The sequence below is a fragment of the Cottoperca gobio genome, chromosome 23 (assembly GCF_900634415.1).
Source record: "Cottoperca gobio chromosome 23, fCotGob3.1, whole genome shotgun sequence".
Taxonomy (NCBI): Eukaryota; Metazoa; Chordata; class Actinopteri; order Perciformes; family Bovichtidae; genus Cottoperca; species Cottoperca gobio.
Window position 1 is genome coordinate 13,866,429 of NC_041377.1, and position 21,106 is coordinate 13,887,534.

Below are 21,106 nucleotides of genomic sequence, written 5' to 3' on the forward strand. Positions count from 1 at the left end.
GCAGGCCTAGTTGTATGCCGACAAAAGTCATATGTGGGAATCATGTTCATCTTGTTTCATCATATTATTTTATATTTCTAATCATTTTAACTGTGACCTGGCGGTCGTACTGTCCAGCCATTTCACTTTATTCATTGACTTCATTCCGACACTTGAAGCATTTATACTCATGTCATGAAAAAAGCTCCTCCTGACCTGCTGTTGAGTGCATTGCCTCGAGGAACTGGCTCCGTCAAGATTTTCTTATGATGTTTTATGCATTTCCTTCCATTGTTGCTCATTCCTCAAGTTTCTGTAATATCTCCACAAGAATAATGGCATTTTTCCCTGCTTTAAATGTTGTGACCCTGCGTTTTTATTCATTGCAATGGCCTTGTATATGTGTGTGTATCCATCATGGGATCTGCTTTCATGCTTGACCTGTGAGCACTGAGGCCTTACAGAAATGCATACACATACACACGCACGCACGCACGCACGCACACACTCATACACACACACGCACGCACACAGAAGCGGAGGGAGTTGGCTGCCTCAGGGGTCAGTGGCTCCAAGTTATACACGCCCAGTTTGCTGCTCAAGCTTTGCCGTGTGTGACGAATAGAGGGATCACAACTTAAGCCAGGACCTGTGCTGGACGGATGTTTTATATATGCCACGTGTTCAGTTGAAAAAGGTTAAGATATACTGTATTTTATATGCCAAAGACTATTTAATAGATTTGTTAATTTAAATCTCCTTTATAGTAAGGCATGTGTATTCTTAGCATAAGTGGCCCCAGTGGGATATCAAATAAATCCCTCACACTGGCAGTGTTCACACCTTCCTCTGGCCCATGAGTTTCCATCCATCCATCCATCCATCGTCTACCGCTTATCCGGGGTTGGGTCGCGGGGGCAGCAGCTCCAGTAAGGAACCCCAAACTTCCCTTCTCCGGGCCACATCCTCCAGCTCCGACTGGGGGATCCCGAGGCGTTCCCAGTGAGGAGATCTAATCTCTCCAGAGTCCTGGGTCTTCCCCGGGGTCTCCTCCCAGCTGGACGTGCCTGGAACACCTCCCTAGGGAGGCGGCCAGGTGGCATCCTTACTAGATGCCCGAACCACCTCAACTGCCCATGAGCTTGTGAAGAATAAATGTGCAAAGAAATAGTTTTTAATGCTCGTGGGTGAAACTCTTAAGTTACTGTGGACAGACCAGGATGTTGGAGAGACATTTTACTCTTACTCATACTAACTGAAATGGGAAGCTTCTCCTTTCCAAACAGCACTAATTGTACCTTTTGTTGTATAAGTCTTTCACATGATTTCCACACTCTTTTAAGCAATGTGGGGAAAGTATTAAAACGTTCTTCATATGCAAGGGTTAGTATAATTAGTAGGAGTTTAGTTCAAAGGCCATTGGAGTTATTGGAAATGTTTGGATCACACAAGTCTGAAACCATCCTACGCAGCCGCCACAGGAATCTATTTCTAATAGTTATAATATAATAGTTAGCATAGCCTAATATTTGTCTGCAACTGAATGCTTTAAACTAGTCAGTACACCATAGTCACAACTGAAGATTTGATTTGTGTGTATGTGTAAGTCATGCTTTTGAAGCTGTGTGTTTGGATACGTCAGCACTTCATGCCACGTTCAGATATTTCAGTGTATTTCTTCCACATCTCTCATCTACGCTACGATTTCTTCCCTCCACTGTTTCAGTCTGCCTCCACTGCTGGTGGCCTGCTGCGTGTGAGTTAGTTGAGTGCACGATGAAAAGGCTGTTGGTGTCAGTCTTCGTATACTCTCCTTCCAACTTTTCTCTGTAGTGGTGGATTAATTGAGCTCTGAGTTTGTTGTTTTGCAAAAGTGTGTGTGTGTGTGTGTGGGGGGGGGGGGCGCTGTGTGTGTGTGTGTGTGTGGCTGTGGTTTATATCTTCATTTCACATGATGGTTATCTTGACAGTTTTGCCCTTAATCACACAAGTTCTGCTTAGTTTCGTTTACTAGTTGTGTCATTGTCATTGTGTTTCGCTGTGTGAACCATTAGTAGAGGCTCCGGCCAATTATAATGCCAGCTGCTGCTTTACATCAGAGGTGGTTTCCTTGCACTTAAATGTGTATGGTGTTTAGAAATGGAAAGTGCATTACGTCAAAATAGTTTTTACCTCATCTCAGGAGAGACTTCCTTTCTAGACTCTTAATGCATAATAGTATCTCTTCAAGAGAGCAATGGTTTGAAACATGCTTTCTGTCTGATTCTAGTCTTTGTCCAGCTAATGTTTGATCCCCTCACAATGTTAAAGTGCAGTTAATGTGAATGTGAGGAACTGTCTTATTGTTCACTTACATTTACAAAAGACATAAACATGCTGTCTTCATATATAGTTCTAGTATTATGTGTTAGCCTTTGACTCAGTGCTTCTATATAACCTGAATGATCTTCATAGATGCTTCTCGTAATATTGTCATATCTATTTGTCTCTGTCTCTCTCCCCTGCGCCTCACTCATTGTAAACAAACCCAGCTGAGCTCTGAGAGCCTCCGCTTCCTCGTCATGCAATGTCTCCACCCACAGGATGAGTCAGCAGCCAATCGGCAGCCAGCTGGGCTCTCTGCATTGCCATAACGACAGGCAGGCAGGCAGGAGAGCGTAGTAGTGAGGGTGCCCTTGTGGTCGAGTGGCTTAGTGACCTTGCCTGGGCAGCCGTCCATGTATTGTAAATCAGTACAGTTAGCTCCCAACTGGCTCCTTACTCACAGGATGTTCCCAACACAATATATGTGACGCTGTTTTTGAAGTGAAATAAGTTGTTTACCATTCATTATGTCTTACTGTAGGTCCAAGAACACTAGCTGTGAATGATTTAATCATTTTAGTTGGCCAACAATTTAAACTGCCAAATTATGCCGTTTACAAATCTACAGTCATGCAATCTTAACTTCTTTTTCATTCTAATAGTAATTCATCCTGAAACATGCAGCATTAAAGGAAGTTTGCTCTTGTATTAAATAGAATTTTAGAATAGAAATAAATCTTGCAACAGAGCTTGAATAGCAGGTCGAGTTGGACCAGCAAACTCATGTAAAGGGTGTATTTTGCTTGGCCCAAGGGCACATCTGATATCATATTTCTTCAGATTTATTATTTAATCTATTCCTGCCTGGAAAAATAAGTAAATAAAAAAAGACACCGTACAGAAAATGTACACACATGTACAGATTACCCAGTCTATTGCTATAGTACAGCTTCATTGAACTGTACAGTTAAATTGACTAAAATAATGTGTGATTTAATGTGTGAAATTATGACTTTTGTAGCTGCATACCTGCAAATGTGGCTCTGGACTTTGATCCTGCTACTCTGAATACAGCTGCCTCACTGGTCCTCTGCTTCCACTGGCCTATTTACACACCTGCCACATGCTCTCTCTCTCTCTCTCTCTCTCTCTCTCTCTCTCTCTCTCTCTCTCTCTCTCTCTCTCTCTCTCTCTCTCTCTCTCTCTCTCTCTCTCTGTCTCTGTCTCTGTCTCTCTCTCTCTCTCTCTCTCTCTCTCTCTCACACACACACACATTCTCACATACGCTAATTTTGCTCTTGCAGAGTATTCTCATATATACATACTGCACGCATAGACGTACACCCTCTACTATGCATCTATGTAAAACGGACATACACTGCCGATGTATAAGTTCTTAACGTGGTACACATATCATACCCACACACACACCTGTTATACTAATGTATGCAAAGGCTAATCTCTTCAATACACATACACACGCACACGGTTGTATACACACTCTCGCTCGGTCACCTGCAGCACACTTTCATGTGCACTCTGAGCAAACACACAGGGTCGCTGAGTCTGCCTACTCTGCCCTTTTTGTTCCAACGTGCTGCTGTTAGTGAACTACTACAACTGCTACACTCGTTAACCAGTTGTACAACATTGTGACACACGCACACTTAACACACACACAGAATCCCTTATGCTGCTTACGGAGTAAAGCGTGACATCAGCACTGCTTGCTCAGTAGTTTGTTTTACACCGAGGACACCATTTCTGAAATGATGCAACAGCTGTTTGTTAGCACATCAACCAACTAGCATGATCCATCTGTGTTTATGTTGGTGAGACTTGTGCATTGCTTTTAAAGGAATTGTTCCAAAGTTAGGGAAATGCACTCATTCGCTTTCTTACAGAGGGTTGGATGAGAAGGTCAGCTCTCATGTCTGTGCGGTATATAGGAAGCTACAGGTTAAAAATGATCAGCTTAGCTTAGCACAAAGACAGGAAACGGCTAGCCTGGCTCTGTTATGAAGGTGCATCTACCGGTACACCTATAGCTCACTAATTAACACGTCGTAGCTCATTTACTTAATCTGTACAAAAAACAAGGTTTATAAAATAAAATGTATTTGGGGTTTTGTGCCATGCCTTCAGTCTTTGTGCAAAGTCAACCGGCTGCTTGTGGTGGATACATATTTACTCTACAGACATGAGAGTGGATCAGTCTTTTAATCTAACTCTTGTCAGAGTTGGATTATCCCCCTCATCACACTTGATGAGGGGGAGAGTGCCCTTTTTGTTCTGTGTCCTGTTTGGCCTGTTTGTCCTTGTGTGCCATGATAGTCTCACAGCAGGGTTTTGGGGAAGTCTTTGTCGGCCATGTACCTCAGGGATATGATGTCTGGATTAATGTGCTTGGTAAGCGTGCGTGCGCACAGTTGTATTAGGGAGTTTTTAGCTTGACCTTGGCTTGTACATGTCACACTCTCTGTCAAGTATTTTATGGCAGGGCCTCAGAAAACATGTTTGTGGACACTTGTGGAGCATATGTGTGCTGTTTTGTTTGGTAATGATGATGTACATTTGCGTTGTGTTTTTCCAAGGTGAATATTACTGGCCCAGACACAAATAGCTACACATGGTCTATTATCAGATCTTCAGAGGGAAATGTAGCTGTCTATATAACCTTAACCCTTCCTGAGCTGTGTATTTCATCATCTCACTGCTCTCTTTAGTTTTAAATTTGCATCTTATCAGCAGACTGGAAATTTAGCTAACCACAAGGGCCGGCCTCATTACTTACCTCCTGAAGCAGCTGGTAGACTAGAATAACTTTTGTTTTGATCTGTAAACATAATGACAACACACCTCATTCTAGTGCTAAATGGTACATATCAATTGAACTACTTTTCACACCATTGTTAGCAATTGAAAACACTGTGTTACTGTGTGTACAGTGTGTTTTCCCAAACTCCTTTTCTGTTTTGTTTTTTATGACATGTTCACCCCTCTGTTTTTATTCAGGTAGCTGGGGTGTAGTTTCCCTGTGAGACAGTCAGAGAGAGACAGACAGTCCTGGACCACACCCCCTCATTCCCTCCCCACCTTTCTCCCACAAAGACATGCATAGCAAAAAACGTAAGTGTGAGCTCCTCTCCTCGCCTACTTTTTCCCCCCTCACAGCCTTGTGATTTATTCCCCTCCATGTCCCCTGTTTTCTGTGTCTCAGCATCCTTTCACTTGTGTATTCTGATCAGATCTGGGTCAAAAATGTTTTTTATAATTGTTGGCTCTTGTTTGAACTTTGCATAATAACAGATTGGTGGAGTTAATCACACAAGGACACTTCACATGGTGTCAAGCAAGTTGCTAATTAGAGAGAAGTACACTAAATTGGTTTGAAAATACGTTTAGTTTTTTCGTAGAAAGGTTCTGGCACAGATTTGTCTCCTGCGTTACACATCCATCTGGCATCTAAGCACTACACTACACTCACTACACTCGGGTGCTAATTGGATGCGAATCAGATGCAAAAAAAGTACCCACTAGCAATTAGTGATGCACTGATTTATCGGCCGAACATCGCCGATATTCGCCTTATGGGGGCCATCGGTCTATCGGCAGATAAGATGTCGGCTGAATGGCGTGTTGGTTTTTTGGGCCGGATATTAGTAACCAGCTGCTGATTCGGAGAAGACACCACTGGCTGGACACGACAAGAACGTAGTATTCTGTATAGGGCTGGGCATCGGCAAGAATCTGCCGATACATTGGTATCAGCCCAGACTTACATAATCGGTGCATCACTTCTAGAAATGCATGATCTAACGGTAGGAGCTGTCACCCATCTATGTGACCTAACGTATAAGATTTTTGTCTCTGCCTGTCTTGACCTGTTCCAGAGAAGCGCCACAGCTCCCCAGCCTCCACCAGGAGCCCCATGGTCCCTATGAAGCCCAAAGTACCTGCAGTGGTCCCCGCCGTGGCTCCAAGTCCTGGGGACACGCTGGCCTTCAGGGTCCCTAAAGATTACCCTCACTCGCGCTTCAGCAAGGCACCTCTTGCTGTCTACCCACCAAAGGGGGCACGGAACAAGACATGGTGGGCTCATACTTCTTTTTTAAAATATCATGACTTTCTTACCCACACCTTTTTCAGGAGCTGTCCTTTCATAAAATGCTGCTTTTGTTGCTCCCAAAAACATTTAGTTACACTGTAACTAAATGTTTAACTATGCTCTTCCCCTCTGCAGTGTATCCCTTCCAGTCGTAAGCCTGGAGAAGATACCCTGCCTCGGCCGTGCCGACTCTGCATCACATGTGCGCCTCACCTACCTCCTCTCCCTCCTCCCTGAAACCTGTGTCCCTCACTCCCCGGGCCTCCCAGCGGTCCGGCGAGAAGCTCGTAAACGGTCGCGGCACCGGCGGGCCGTCCACACGGCGATCCACCACTTCTCCATCCTCTCTGGACGGGCGGCCCGGTCCGGCACGCTCTCCGCTGGACAGACGGCTGACATCTACACCTTCTCCTTCCCCGCTGGACCGTAAACCCTCCCCGTCACCTTCACCTTCTCACCGATCTGGCGCTCCGCCGCCGTCGTCTCCATTAGAGAAGAAGCCCCAAAACAGGACTAAGACACCCTCCAGGTCGCAGAAAAGACTCTCAGGTCAGTCCTAAGATTTATTTTTCTGGATTGATGGTGAAATCCTAGTCCAAGTTGTTTTAGAGCAGCTTCATGTTTCACTGTGAAACTCACTCATTCTTCAGAGTTTGAAGTGGAGAGCATTTAATTATTGAATCATTTCCCGCCTGCTGATTTGTCATCTTGATTCATCAACCTATAGGTCACAAAACTGATTCTGTAACTTTTTAAGGCAAAAAATCTTTTCAGTTCTGCAAGAGTTAGATCAGTCTGCTTTTACTCCTTGAATTACACTCTGAAGCTTTATGTGCTTTAACAAGCTCACAAACTCAAAAGCTTCCAGCCTGAATGTTTGGCTGCAGACAGGACAGTGGTTGGCGGAGACTGTGTGTTTTTAAAGGACGCTCTCTTAAGTTAACCTAGTGGTCATCTCAAAGTAATGGAAGTAAATACATGCATAGCAATAAAGTTAAAGGATTTCTGATGGATGCTTCTGGTTGTTGTGTTTCCTCTTCTTCCCTCTTCTTTCTCTGCGTTTGTGCCGTGTCGCTGTGCTCCGAGCTTCTGATTTACACCCTCTAGTTCACTCCCGCTGCAACAAAAAGAAAAGCTGCTCGTCTTCTTGAGAGATTTCCCCCACCTCCTGTGCCTCTATATTTTTCTTCATCTCACTCTCCACCTCCTGCCTCGACCTCCTCGTTTCTCTCTCGCACACTCTGGCCTCATTTTTTTTCCTTCTTCTTTCACACGTTCCTTTTTTCCTCCTCCTCTATTGCCACTTTCTCTCTGTTCATCAACGTCTTGTTTCTCACTCATCTTGTTCTTCTGTGGCTTTTCTGTGTTGTTAGGTTGCCCTTTTCTCATCAGCGTCTTCCTTCAGTCTGTGTTCACACTACCATACGTCCTCTCTTTCTCAACTTCCATTTTTAAGTGTGTTGTGTGAGCTTGTGAGTTTGTTTGTGTCTGAGTGCACGGTTGTTGCTGCCGTACGTTTGGGTGTTTGTCCGTCTCCCCGTATGCATTGGATCTGTTTTATACATCACAGGAAGATTACAGGGATTATAACAAAGGCCAGCACTAGATTACAGCCCTCTGACAGTAACACTGTTTATGATAACCTGCTGACTGGAGGTTGTTGTTAGCTGGATAGTTTATGTCAGGCAACAACGGTCTCTGTGTTTCCGACCAATGCTTCAGCACAGAGCATTCACAAAAAGTTTGGTTTGAAAGGCCTCCATGGCTTGATTGAGTTTCAACATTCACCATTTGATCCTGGATGTAGAACATTTGTAAGTAGTGGTTTTAAAATTGAAGTTAATTTAGATGGTATTTATGTATGTAAGAAGACTCCTTTTGTGGCGGTCAACAGTAACAATCAACAAGTTTTCCCACGGTCTGGTGTAACCATATTCTCTAAAACACTTTTTGAAAGTACCCAAACGTCATTCTAAACATTTAGCAGAGCTACTTCCTGGAACAACCCTGAGCTACCTAACGTACCACAGTGCACAGTTGTTTCCGATTGACTTGAAAAGTTACTGAATCCTGTACACTAGCAGCAGCAGCAGCAGCAGCAGCAGCAGCAGCAGCAGCAGCAGTACAGAAATATCTCTTGTGAAATAATCAAAACTCTTCCAACTTTGGCAGAAAATAGTGTTCATGTTGGATTCCATTACTCATAGTAAGAAGCTGAGTAAGAATGTCCCATATTGAGGATTGTATAAACACATTTGCCATAAGAAGAGGTCTTTGCAACAAAAAAGACTTTGGCTGCAAACTGACAACGGTCTTAAAAGTTCACGTCTACATTTCATCATCAAAGCAGGAGAGAGTTTCCTGGGCTGTCATTCACAGTTGAATCTTGTCCGGCTGCCAGTATGTCCTGTCAGGAATGATTTGTCACAGCTTGCGGGTTCTGTACCCTTTATCTAACTAAAGTGGAAGGAGTCTCTGTCCGTATATATGTACGTCTGTCCTTCGATTTTTGCAGTGAGAGTTGAAAAGAGGAATATGTGAATTGACAAATATCAGTGAGTGAACAAGAGAGACATATGTATGCATCTCTTGGACCTGTGAGGCTCCCACTCCCAGACACAAATGTGGTTTGATGCGATGCCGATAATTACCCACTTCCCATGACCGATGGAAGATGACCTGTAATTTATGCTCACCTGAGGGTATGAAAGGCTAAGGTGTAGTGAGCAAAGATGGATGATTTTATATTCCAACTGAGAGCACTATTGTTAAGGCAACAAAAACCAAGAACAGTTCAGACTCTTCAAATGTTTGTTTTCCCAGTAAAGTACATTAAAAAACGTCTTATTATTGCAAATTGCAATCTTGAAAGAGATTTGGCTTCTTGTTATCAGCTGATCATTTATCGGAATAATACATAATAGTATAGATTTCCCTACTATAGTACCAGTCTAATATGTGTGTGCGTGTGTTTACATGTTTTACAGGGAGAGTGTTTGATCCTAACAAGCACTGTGGAGTCCAGGACCCCGAGACGAAGCGACCCTGCACGCGCTCTCTCACCTGCAAGGTAACTCAAATACACACACAGACACTTTGTACCCGTGTGTCATTTCTTCTGAGACAATAGCAGTTTCTGAACCTTCTTCCTGCTTCCTTTCTAAGTCCGTCTGACCAGGAAAGCAGCTTTTATTTGTTTATCAGAGTAATAATATTGCAGGGTGCACTATCATCACTTCTACTGTAGGACTAGAGCCACAGCTATGACCCCGTCTGCCGCTTCCCATTTCTCAGTTAATGCAGGGTAGCAGCGCTGAGTCATTATAGGGCCACACTTCTCTTGAGAAGGTAATTATAGATGTTGGATGAGGCTACCACATCTTACAGCAATAAAACTCTTATTTTACTGCCCTTTAATTACTTCTAGCAAGCACGCTTTACTAATTCAAACTGGTTATTAAGTCATTTGAGGTGTATCAGGGTAGAGTGCTGATATTTCTTCAGTGGCTGGTGAGAATTATCATGTTTACATCTTTTTTTTGTAGCTTTTCATTAGTGAAGTGTTCATTTATACTGCTAGTCCGCATGAGAACCACAATTGTTGTTGTTAAGCTTGAGGTGATTGTAAAATCCATCTTATGAACCTTCTTAAGCTTAAGAGGTGTTCCCCGAAAGCAATTGTAATTACCTCCTACCGATCCTAGAAGAAACTTTGGTTCATCCGTGACCCTATTTTCCCATGTTTTTGCATTTTTAAGTGAACAACGGAGACAACAATTTTTGAAAATGGTCCGGTATTGAGCGAGAGCGCTGCAGATGGGAAATGGGCTGCAATGTTATCCTTCGGGGCAATTCCGCACCATCAATATTAGTCCACTAAAAGTGCTTGTTTCTGGCACTGACCGGCTCAGATCTTTCTTGTTATTATAGAACGGACCCTACAGAGAAATAAAACTTTTTTTCTTTACCATTTGCTTTATCCGTTCTGTTTTTTTATTGTGTCTAACCAAGTCTCAGTCAAGGAGAAGTCTTAACCCTCTCGTGAGATTTCAGAATGCAGCTGCAGCGATCTCGCTCAATACTGGTCCCATCTGTCACTTGGACACAAAAATAGGGTCCAGGTTAAAAATACAAATGTTTCCCTTTTGAAAAAGCTCCTGAACCTGATTCGCTGAACTTTCATGAATACGGATGCTCTCTGTTAAGTATTGTTTCATGTAAAGTTAGTGATTATTGTTTTAAATAAGAAAACAAAAATTAAACACACACAAAGAAACGTGAATTGTCTCTGCTTGATCCCAGATTGAATGTGTTTTAAGAGTGACAAATACCCGAGCAGCAGCTAAATCAATCAAAGTTTGTTATTTTTAAGTGTATAAGATGCACCTGTCGGGTCTTAAAGCATTTAAACAGTAAACATTTTACTTTCCATAAGCAAAGAACCCCTAAAAAGCCAGTATTTCACCAGCCTTGCTCACACATCCTTTAGAGCACTATTTAAAAACCAAATGTTTGTTAGCTGGTTGCCTTCCAAAGTAGTTGGAAGGGCAGACAAGCTCACCACGCACCGGCAATATTTACCCATGTTCCCAGCAGCATGGTGCAGTGATTATGGAAACTTTCCTGAAACCAGAGAGCCGTGATTCAAGCCCCTGTGGGTGCAACCATCAGCCCTCAGATCAATACTTTCATTAACAAAGTCTCTCTGGAAATAACCTAAAATCTGCAGTTAGTGCTTATTAGCTCACACAGGGACAAGTATGAAATTGCTATTAACCTTTTTTTTGTGTGTTTTTCCGGCTGCCACAGACTCACTCCTTAACCCACCGAAGAGCCGTCTCCGGCCGAAGAAGACATTTCGACATCCTCCTGGCCGAACACAAGGGGCGGGCGAAGGTGAACGAGGGAGCAAAGGAGAAAGACACGGACAGATTGCAGGCAGGGAAGGAAGGCGGCAGCCAGAGTATCGCATCACAAGAAACCGCATGTCCCAGCAAGCCTTACTGCCCAAACGGACGACCTCTGTCCACACTGAAGCTACGGCTGGCAAACGCACACATACCCAGGTAGGACAGTGGACATCCACATGATGCACGTTTTATACAGAAGGCCGCACACATTTTAATCTAAATAGAATAACCTGATTATGTCATATGATCTGTTTGTCTAATCTTAATCCTAGAACATGAGAGCCAGAAGTATCTTTGGTACAACATTTTCAATTATTTACCAAGAGGGAAATCTAAACCACATAAATCCATAAAAAAGTAAAATATTTCAATGCTATAACTTTAATGGCAGTTAAACCCCAATGTATTCTCAATTAGATATTTAGTTGCTTATAAATTTCAAAATATTCCGACAATTATTTACTTCTAGGTTGCTTTTTAAAAGTTATTACTATAAATTAATGAAGTTAAACGATTCACTTGTTTTCTAACTGATTTTGTATTTTTATAATTCTGTTTCTTTACGTTCTTTAATTAGAAGTTTAATCTGTACGTTTAATGGAAAGCAACAGTTTCTGGACAAAAGTCTCACTATCTTTTTATTTAGTAATCATTATTTATATTTACTTATTTCTTTTGGATACTTTTGCACACAAGACTTTTGACTTTTTCCAGCAATGCATCTTCATATCTGTATATCATATCTGTATATCATATCTGTATAAATATGCCTTTTAATACACTTTCACATCACCTGGAGTTTAACTGTGCTGGGCCCGGACAGATACATGAGATATCCTTGTCTCTTCATGTTGTTCCCACCAGGGGATGCTGTAAACATCACTGCTTGAAAGGAGAACATGTATTGTCTGGCCTTGTGAAAGTGTTAGACTCATTTCCTCTATGTAGTAGATGATCCTCTGTTTAAAAAAAGGAAGTGACTTGTGGTTGTGTCACTGTGGCAAACATTGAGAATGACATTATTGCAATGTTGGTGCAGATATTGTGTTTTTCTGTTCTCTCTTGTTTTCCTCCTTCTCCTTCCCCCACAAATCCCCTTTTCTTTCTTCTCCATCTTTCCTCTCATTCTTCTTCCTCTTCCAAATAACTTTTCTATTTTCCTCCATCACCATCTTGTCGCTCACTTCCTCTCTGTTAACCCTCTTCTCCCTTCCAATCTCTTCTTTGCCATTCCACTAACTTTTCTCATTTTCTCTCTCTTCGTCTTCTCACCCCCTCTTCTACCATGTCCCCCCCTAGGGTTCCCGGCTCCACCACCTCCAGTTCTCTGCCCTCAGCACCAGCCCCGAACCCAGAGCCGTCTCCCCACAGTTTGGTGGCAGCAGCAGCAGACGGCGGTCGACTTTCGAGTGACGAGTGCGACGCAGAGACACCAGAGGACACCGACAGACCTGCCTTACACTACTCCAATCGCCACCCACAGCCTTTAGGGGTAAATAACATCCCTACTAGTGCTGCACTAACACACATTGTTGTAGTCAGTAACCTTGGGGCATTAATTACCCATTCACACAAGCTTGAGGCAATATCTCCCATTTTCACCCCGCAGTGTTTGCTTTAAGATGCTAACAATGTAAAGGAATTATTTTTGTAGGTGTTTTCTCAGGTTCTTATCGAGGGTTTTCAGTTCCACAAAAAAAAAAAAAGGGTTGTGTGCAATTTGATGTCAGTATGTTGATTGAGCAGTTTTGGCCATGATGGTACTGTATTATATGGATGTTTCCAATTCCATCAGTCATTTACATTAAAATGACTGCTTTCTGCTGTTAAAGTACTTATTATAGTGCATATTGTTACTAAACCAGTGACATTAAAAGTCACATCTTCTGTTAGAAACAAAAATATAATAATTGACTGCACTACTTGAGTTCACAAGTAGACTTTAGTAGCGCTTGTGTTATCAGTCTTCATTTTGTATTTTTTGCCGCCTCTCTCGACCATCTGTGCTTTTCTATAAATCTGTCTTTCTGTCACTCTTTCACTCCACATCCTGCTCCGTCCACCCGCCTCTTGATTCCTTCCTCTTTCTCTCTCACTTCTCTGCTTTCCTTGTTTTTCTCTGCATCCTGCATTTCTCATGTGCCTTCTCATCTTCTCCTTTTGCCCATTAACATCCTCTCTCCATGCCTCACCTTACTTACCCATCCCTATCTCTTTTACCCCACTTCTTCCCCCCCTCTCCAGTTTTGCGTATTCAGCAGCAGGCTCATGGGACGGGGCCACTACGTGTTCGACAGGCGATGGGACAGGATGAGGCTGGCGCTCCAGAACACGGTGGAGAAACACCTCAACGCACATGTGTGGAGGTGAGTGTGCGTGAACGTACACTCGGTGTAAATTAAGTATGTGGAGCTTTTTTATATGGAGCCTGGGAGTGACCATACAGAGAAAAACATATATACATCAAGGACATGATTTACTCATTTTTGCGCACAAGATATAATTGGTTACCTTAATTCAATAAAAATCATTCTCAGCGTTTAGACATTTTGGAAATAAAATACTTAATTATGATTATATGATATTTATATGATATTCGTGGGACAAATTAAAAAAGGAAATAAATTTGGCAGCTCACGAGACCAAGTCATTCATTCCAGCTGCCACCCGCTTAAGGCACTTGTCCTCGGTTGTAGATATGGATGGAAACTCTTTAATTAAGCTTCTCTTTAGCTCGGGATGAGTTACCAAGACATGTTGACAACACTTCTTTTGCAAAGGATTATTGGTAATAAAAAGCAGTGCACTTCATGCTTTGGGAGACTATTGTACGCTGGCTTGGATACGCACTTCTCTCGTGCGCACAAATGAGCCAAAACGTGGAAACAATTGAATTGAATTGATTTATTCCTTTTTTCTCCCTCTATGGTCACCCCCGGGCTCCATATTTGTTACATAAAAGTCAATCTGTAAATGCACACAGCACTTGGAATGTATTTCCAAGCTACTGTATATACACACGGGTAAGTTTACTGTCACTATGAACAGGTGGTAATATGGGGAAGAAGTGATGTGTGTGCTAACCTGTTTTACGAGGGGAAAGAAATTGAAGAGAAATACTTCCTGTACAGTGTGTAGACAGGAAGTGGGTTTCGCTTTTTTTAATGTCTCGGTAAATGTATTCAAACAAAAAGCCAGTTCATTTAAGGTAAAGGGCATCAGACAGAGAAACAAATACAAAATAGGTGTACTTTGTGTTGATTTAAGGAATCACAATAACAGGATTGGGAAAGGAAAAGTTTGATCATATTGATAACATCATGGCTGAGAGATGCATGATTGAGTACATTTTCTCAATTCATGCAAACACAGAAGGCAATTGTTCAGTAAAATACAACACATTGATTAGTTCTTCAAGTTTAGTGCTCTGAATCTATATTGGCAATGAAGCAGCTTTACTGGTGCGTTTCTCCTCCTGTTTCAGGAAGGTGCCTCTGGCTGCGAGCCTCCTCTCCCTCTCCTCCTCTTGTTCCTCCCCCGTCACTTCACAGCAGACTCCCTCTCCCACCTCCGTCCCTTTTCCTCTCCTCTCGTCCCCCTCCAACTCTCTCTCCTACACCGTTCCATTTCCTCAGTCTGCGTCCACGGCAGGAGTGTTCAGCCCTCGAGACGCTGCGCAGCCCGTCGCCCCGGTTCCCGCACAGGGCAAAGCCCGTAACGGCTCGCATAAAGCTGACCGCACATCCAAAGACATGGAGGACTCTGTAGTGGGATCTAAGAGGAGAAAAAACTCCTCATCCTTTTCTCCTTCTTCCTTGTTTCCGACTGTGGATAATCTTAGGAGGAACGGCAGCAGTCATCATCCAACGTTGCAAGGTTCACGGGGGGCCGCAGTGACCGTAGCAAACCCAGCCATGAAAAAGGGACTTGGGCGTGGGGGAAGTGGGCTTTGGAGCAGCGGTGAGGACTGGCCATCCAGAGCCTATGGCTCTCAAAGCCACAACTCGCAGAACAGGTGAGTGCAGGGCTGTTTTTAAAACGTTAGACGGTCATAGAAATGTATTTGATCAGCCCCCGAACTTAAATGCCAGGGCTACAAACAACATAATACAGGCCCAGCTCGGCGTGATACGGAATAATACGGCGAGAAACACACGAGGGGCTGATTAATTAAAAGGAGAGCGTTGTGTAAACGGAGAGGACAGAGCCAACAGTGCAAAGGCTGTGTTGACAGGTGTTTAGCTTTCCTCTAAAATATATACAGTACTGTCAAATCTGCTGCCTTGATTTCATCACGGTCCATGTAGATCCGACTGTACAGTGACAGTTGAACTGGAGCCTACTATATATTATTAATGGCAATTGTTTTCTCCTCCTCTGGTCTCCAGTCGTGAACTTGGCCTGAACAATATACCCTACTCACCCAGCAGGGAGCCTGCCTCTGCTCCCCACCAGCCCCTGGCTTCCCCCTCGGGACCCTTGGCTTACGGGGGAGGAGCAGAGGGCAGAAAGAGGAGGAGTCCCAGCTCTTACAGAGGGAAGGCCAGCAAGCTGAGCAGGCCGGGCGGGTTGGAGAGTCTCTTTGGGAATGGGAGTGACAGCGTGGGAATACTGGCTTCGGGGCCCGAGTCCCCGAGACAGGTAGGTGTTACAGGCAGTCTCTTTATTATCCCCGAGTGTGGTTTGGTATGCCTAATTCTGAATGGTCCAAACAACCTTATAGTCAACTGAAAGTATATATGTACGCCACAGCTACAAGAAAGAACATGTCTGTGTTAGTGTAAGTCTTCTTAAAACAAACCATCATTCATTTTCTGTTACCCAAATCTGAAAAGGACAAATTAATTCACAACATGAAACGACACACTCACATGCATTAGGCCTGTAAATCATGAATGAATGAGAAACGAGGTTTGCATGTTTTGATATATTGTTTACACTTGTTCCGGTTAGTTTTGGATTCACATTGCGAGCACACTACGGAACTAAACGTGCACGTCTTGTCGTCATCATCTCTGTGAGCTGCATCTCCCTGTACTTGCAATTGATTGGTTTGTTGACGACGTGTGTTGTCGTCCTCGTTTCCTCTCTCTCTGTGAATAATTGAATTTAATGTTGTGGTTTGTGGGATAATAGTTGTATTTTTTATTGTTTTTTAAAAGGGGCAGCCCTAATCTGAATAGTTACAAAAGGTGGGAAAAGGCATCTTAAAGGGATGTGAAATTAGTTTTATGTATATTTTTCAAAGTAAAAGCATTAAACCATTAATAAATGAAAGCCAGCTAATGCGTCTCTGTCTTCTTCTCCCCGCAGGCCAAGTTGCATCACTGACATGGACAGAATGTTGGGCAGCTGTGCAGACCACCACCGTTTGTGACCTTTGACCTCACCACTCTTCCACTGACAGAACCAATCAGACTGCTTCATCTCGCCAATGTAACCCCTATTCATCCAATGACGGTTCAGTTCACCCGCTGTGACATTGGGCTGTGAACCTGGAGTCTTTGCCCGCAGTTCGCACTCTCCACCCTCTAATTATGGATCGCTCTGACGGAAAACTCACTTTTCAGAACAGTGGAATCCAAAAACTCATCCTCTTAAAAGGGAATTTGCCTCACAAAGTTGTGTTAATAATACCAGCACTGTACAATGTTCTGGTTGTTCTGACCATTTTACTGGTTGCTGTGTCCAGTCAGCTGATAAGGAAAGAAGTCTGTGATTGTTTCTTTTGGAGTTTGATGGTTGAAGGACCTACTGACTGGACTACTGTAGGACTCAGACGTCATCTATGCCACCTCGACTGCCCCCCTCCTCCACCCATTTTTCTGTCATTCTCTTGATTTTGTCTTTTCCTCTCCCTCAAAGAAGCAGAGACGACAGCACTTTTAGTTTGGTTTTATCCAGCTCTCTCTTCTCTTTCCACCTCTATTTCTTCATTTCTCTCCTTTTCTTTCTTAACTACTTGTTATATCAAACATCGCTGCAATTCTTTTTTTTATATCCCCCTCTCTCCCTCCCCTATCCATCCCCAGCATGCCTGTGTTCAAAGTGCACTTACTGCCCTCGCTTCCCTCTCCACTGACTACAGAGCAGTCTCCAGCAGTGCCACACCAAGGACCTGTTCACACAAGAGAAGAAAAACAAACTGTCTGTGTTACCAACGCTGCCGCGTCAATGCATTGTTTCCATATAGGAAGAAATCAGATTTTATTTGAAGATTGTTTGTATTTTCTTAGTTTTTTACGTTGCAAGAAACACAAACTCCTGTCTGTGTGTCAGGACTTGCATCCAAAAAAGGAACGATTACTACGGTGTTGGATCTTTGTTTTGTAGAATAATTTTTCGTTCTTAAGTTGTGTTTGTTTTCTAACTGAACCTCGAGGTTTGAGTTACTGAGACCTTTTGAGCAAAACATCATTTTTATGGCATTTTGAAGAAATGTTGAAAGTATTAAGATAGTTCATATTGTTAAAAATGTGTACATATCTGTTTATTACTTTTTTATTTATTAATAATTGTCCCCTTTTTACTAAATATGAGCTACACAGAGTATTTTTACCCTCCTACCAAGCTCTGTGTTTAATGATATTGATGAGATTGGCCTGGTTTCTCAAAATCTTCAAGAATTTGTTCATTAGCAAGTTTTAAAATTAATAATAATTAATACTCAAATACAGCCAAATATGAACTTTGACTGTTTGCTGTGTGTCTCCTTTACATTTCGCTGTCCAGCCAGATAACAACAATTTGTGGTCAATTCTTAAAAATGAATTTATTCGGCATGTGCTAAAAACTGAGTCTAGTTAGATAATATCTTATTATATTGTCTGACAAAACAATATGTTGACTCCAGGTACACTCGCGTAGAATGTGAGATGTGGTTGAAAGCTCAGAAGGAAGCTGTGTCCCACTTCCATCAGAGTTACTAATTGTATACAGTATCTACATTATTAGAATCAGAATAATTATTAAATGTATTTATGGAGCACTTTTCATACAAGAGATGTGAATCAAAGTGCTTTACAATTAAATATGAAAATGCAACACATTTAAACAAGGGTAAATAGGCAATACAATGAGACAATAAAAAGACCGTAGATGATGAAGAGTGAAAGTGGAAAGAAGAACACAATTTGGTGGAATTGGCAAGTATACTGTAAAACGTGCACTGCAAAAATAGTACAATATATTTTGCACCGACAGCCAAATTGCAACTTTGTGAAGTTTATTTGGCTTTCCTAAGACGAGACAAAAGAAATTCTTCTAAGATTTAATAGTGTTTTTGTTGAGCTGTCTCGACACTACCTGGAGTAAAGAGCGGCTCCTCCATTTCCGTGTCCATAAACAGCATTTTCAAAAAAGAGTTTTATTTTATATATTTTTAGTATGCCTGCTGACTTTTTAATAGTCGACTCAATTTTCTCACATTTCCTGTGTGAACACTCAAAACCTGCATAGAAAAAGTATGTAGCTTCAAGTTGTGACACAGCCAATGCCTTCATCAGCAGAGGGCTTTTGCTCAATTGCTCTTAACATTTCCAATAGTATCTGTATCTGACATGATAATGAACAAAGGTTGACTTTGTGACACCAGGCCTTGGTTAGGACTTTCATAGCCTTTAGCGCCTTGAGATTACTTTTAGCTTTGAAAGGCGCTTTACAAATACAATTTATTATTATTATTATTATTATTATTATTATTCATATAAAGGGCCCCACGTTCATGTTTGCCTGTGGTTCAACCCTTTTCCCACACTTCTTCAGACAAAACTATAGCTATATTTTGAAACTGTCTTTATCTTCCAGGAGCGTTTGGTCTGCGATCATGTTCGGTTGTTGCGTATGTAAAAATCAAAGCCAGTTCAAAAATGCTTTCACTTACTTCTCGCCTGCAACCATGTAAGCTTGTTACCGTTTCTGCACTGGAAATGCAGCGAAGCGTTTACTGTGAGCCTTTAATGCATTTTTAATGTATGCTAGATGCACATGTACAGGTGTTCAAAACAAGTGCTTCTATATTCTACAGCAGCTCACTATATGTCCAAGGTGGCAAAAACATGGTTACATTTTGACTGAGGATGTCACATTGTAGAGGTGCAAGAGAAATTCCTGAAATGTGAGGTGATTTCCTTTTCCTTGGTATTATGGATGCCATACATGTGTAGAAAGAGCAAACGGTAATGTCCTTTTTAAAATGTCTATAAAGTACCGTCTTCACCCGGTGTTGCTGATGAAGCCAAAGTATCTGAGAGCATTTAAATGTGCTTGATAGTGTTTATTATTACTGTACACACACATGGTTTATCCGGGTGCATGGTTAACTGGTTAAAGGGATAGTTCGGAGTGGGACTGTGATGCGGTACTTATCTATAGTCGGTGTATAGATGGAGGTCGAAACACCAACAGTTTTGAGAAACGGACAGAAGTTCGGGCACAGGAGCAAAGCGGATTTTACTCACCTATAATGAATCCATATCAGTTTAAATGTACGCTATATTTAGAATATTTTCCCTGCTTTACCTTGGTGTCATACAGCTGCTTCCGACAGGTAACTGAAGCCATTATCTATGCTCTCTTCAAAGCACCGAAATCCTTTGACAAAAAGAGTCATTTCATTGCGCAGAGCGCCGATGTAGCTGGTCTACCGCTGCCTCCATCGGTTAGTTAGTGTTATATTGTGACTTTGGTGTTTTTAAAAGGGTTAATTCAGATTCACCGAAGACACACAATTACACAAACTAACTAACTATTAAGGCAGCGGTAGAACAGTAACTTCTGTGTTCTGCCAGGATAAAATGACTGTTTTTGTCAAAGGAGTCTGGTGGCTTTGGACAGAGCATAGAGAACGGCTTCAGTTCCCCCGTCAGAATGGTCTGTCTGAATAATATACAGCGTGCACTTGACCTGATATTCCTTTTTCAGGCAGGCCTTTCTTTTAGGTGGCTTAAATGTGTTGTGCTGCTGCCCCCGTCCACAGCAGTACATTGCTTACCTCCCGTGCCCGTACTCCGGTGTTTTTCTGCTAAGTAGAAACTGTAGGTGACACACTGGCTGGATAAGTACCACATACGCCCCACTTCAAAAACATCCAAACTATGCCTTCAACATGGCTGCAATTACAGTATACATGTTCTCTGTTTAACCCAACATACCAACTGATGTACTAGTGTATAGATGGTTTGTGTTGGTTTAATGGCTGAACAACATGGTTTAGGTGTATCTTCTCACTTGTATCTACAGATGAAAGACGTGTTCTTAGTGCTGGGATGTTTTTGGGACTTTCCTCCTTGACTTACTGTTTATAGTAAGAGAAATGGGAAGTTACAGTCACTGTTGCAGCTACAATTAAGACAAAGTTCATGGAATTCAGAGCAGTTGTTTATTCTCTTTGTTGATGAATTTTATGGAGGTATTAACAGTTTGTTAAAGCCTCCCCCTTCCTTTTTTTGCACTTTGTCATAATTCCCAGATCTTTAATGAATTTCTATTTATATAAATGTTTGAGCTATTGAAAGCAAATCTAAATATATATATTTGTAAAAGTGTTTTTGGCAACTGCAGTAAAAGAAGATGAGTATATTCTCGGGGTGTCGAATGTCTGAAAAATGCCTTGTAAGAGTCGCGGTGTATTCACTCTCACTGCAGTTGGATCAGAAAATGGATTTCCAAACATACAACTGAACACATGCTGTATAGAAAACGGTCTTATATCCAAGCTTTTATTAAATGATTGAACGTGGATGTTGTGTTATTTGTAAATCCAAGATGAAGCTTTTGAATTGGAAGGAAAGGAACTGATTTGATT

At 42.2% G+C, this 21,106-nt stretch overlaps 1 protein-coding gene across 1 annotated transcript in view; it reads left to right on the top strand.

The window, feature by feature from the left end:
* Nucleotides 1-21,040, top strand: part of atxn7l1 (ataxin 7-like 1) — a 29,186-nt gene extending 8,146 nt beyond the window's left edge. Inside the window, 10 exon segments of the mRNA XM_029461745.1 lie at nucleotides 6,177-6,375; nucleotides 6,527-6,604; nucleotides 6,606-6,940; nucleotides 9,379-9,461; nucleotides 11,201-11,457; nucleotides 12,601-12,793; nucleotides 13,546-13,667; nucleotides 14,786-15,316; nucleotides 15,690-15,942; nucleotides 16,615-21,040. Of these exon segments, the coding sequence (XP_029317605.1) occupies nucleotides 6,177-6,375; nucleotides 6,527-6,604; nucleotides 6,606-6,940; nucleotides 9,379-9,461; nucleotides 11,201-11,457; nucleotides 12,601-12,793; nucleotides 13,546-13,667; nucleotides 14,786-15,316; nucleotides 15,690-15,942; nucleotides 16,615-16,632 (2,069 nt within the window). The 3' untranslated portion in view covers nucleotides 16,633-21,040.
* The last annotated feature ends 66 nt before the right edge of the window (nucleotides 21,041-21,106 follow it).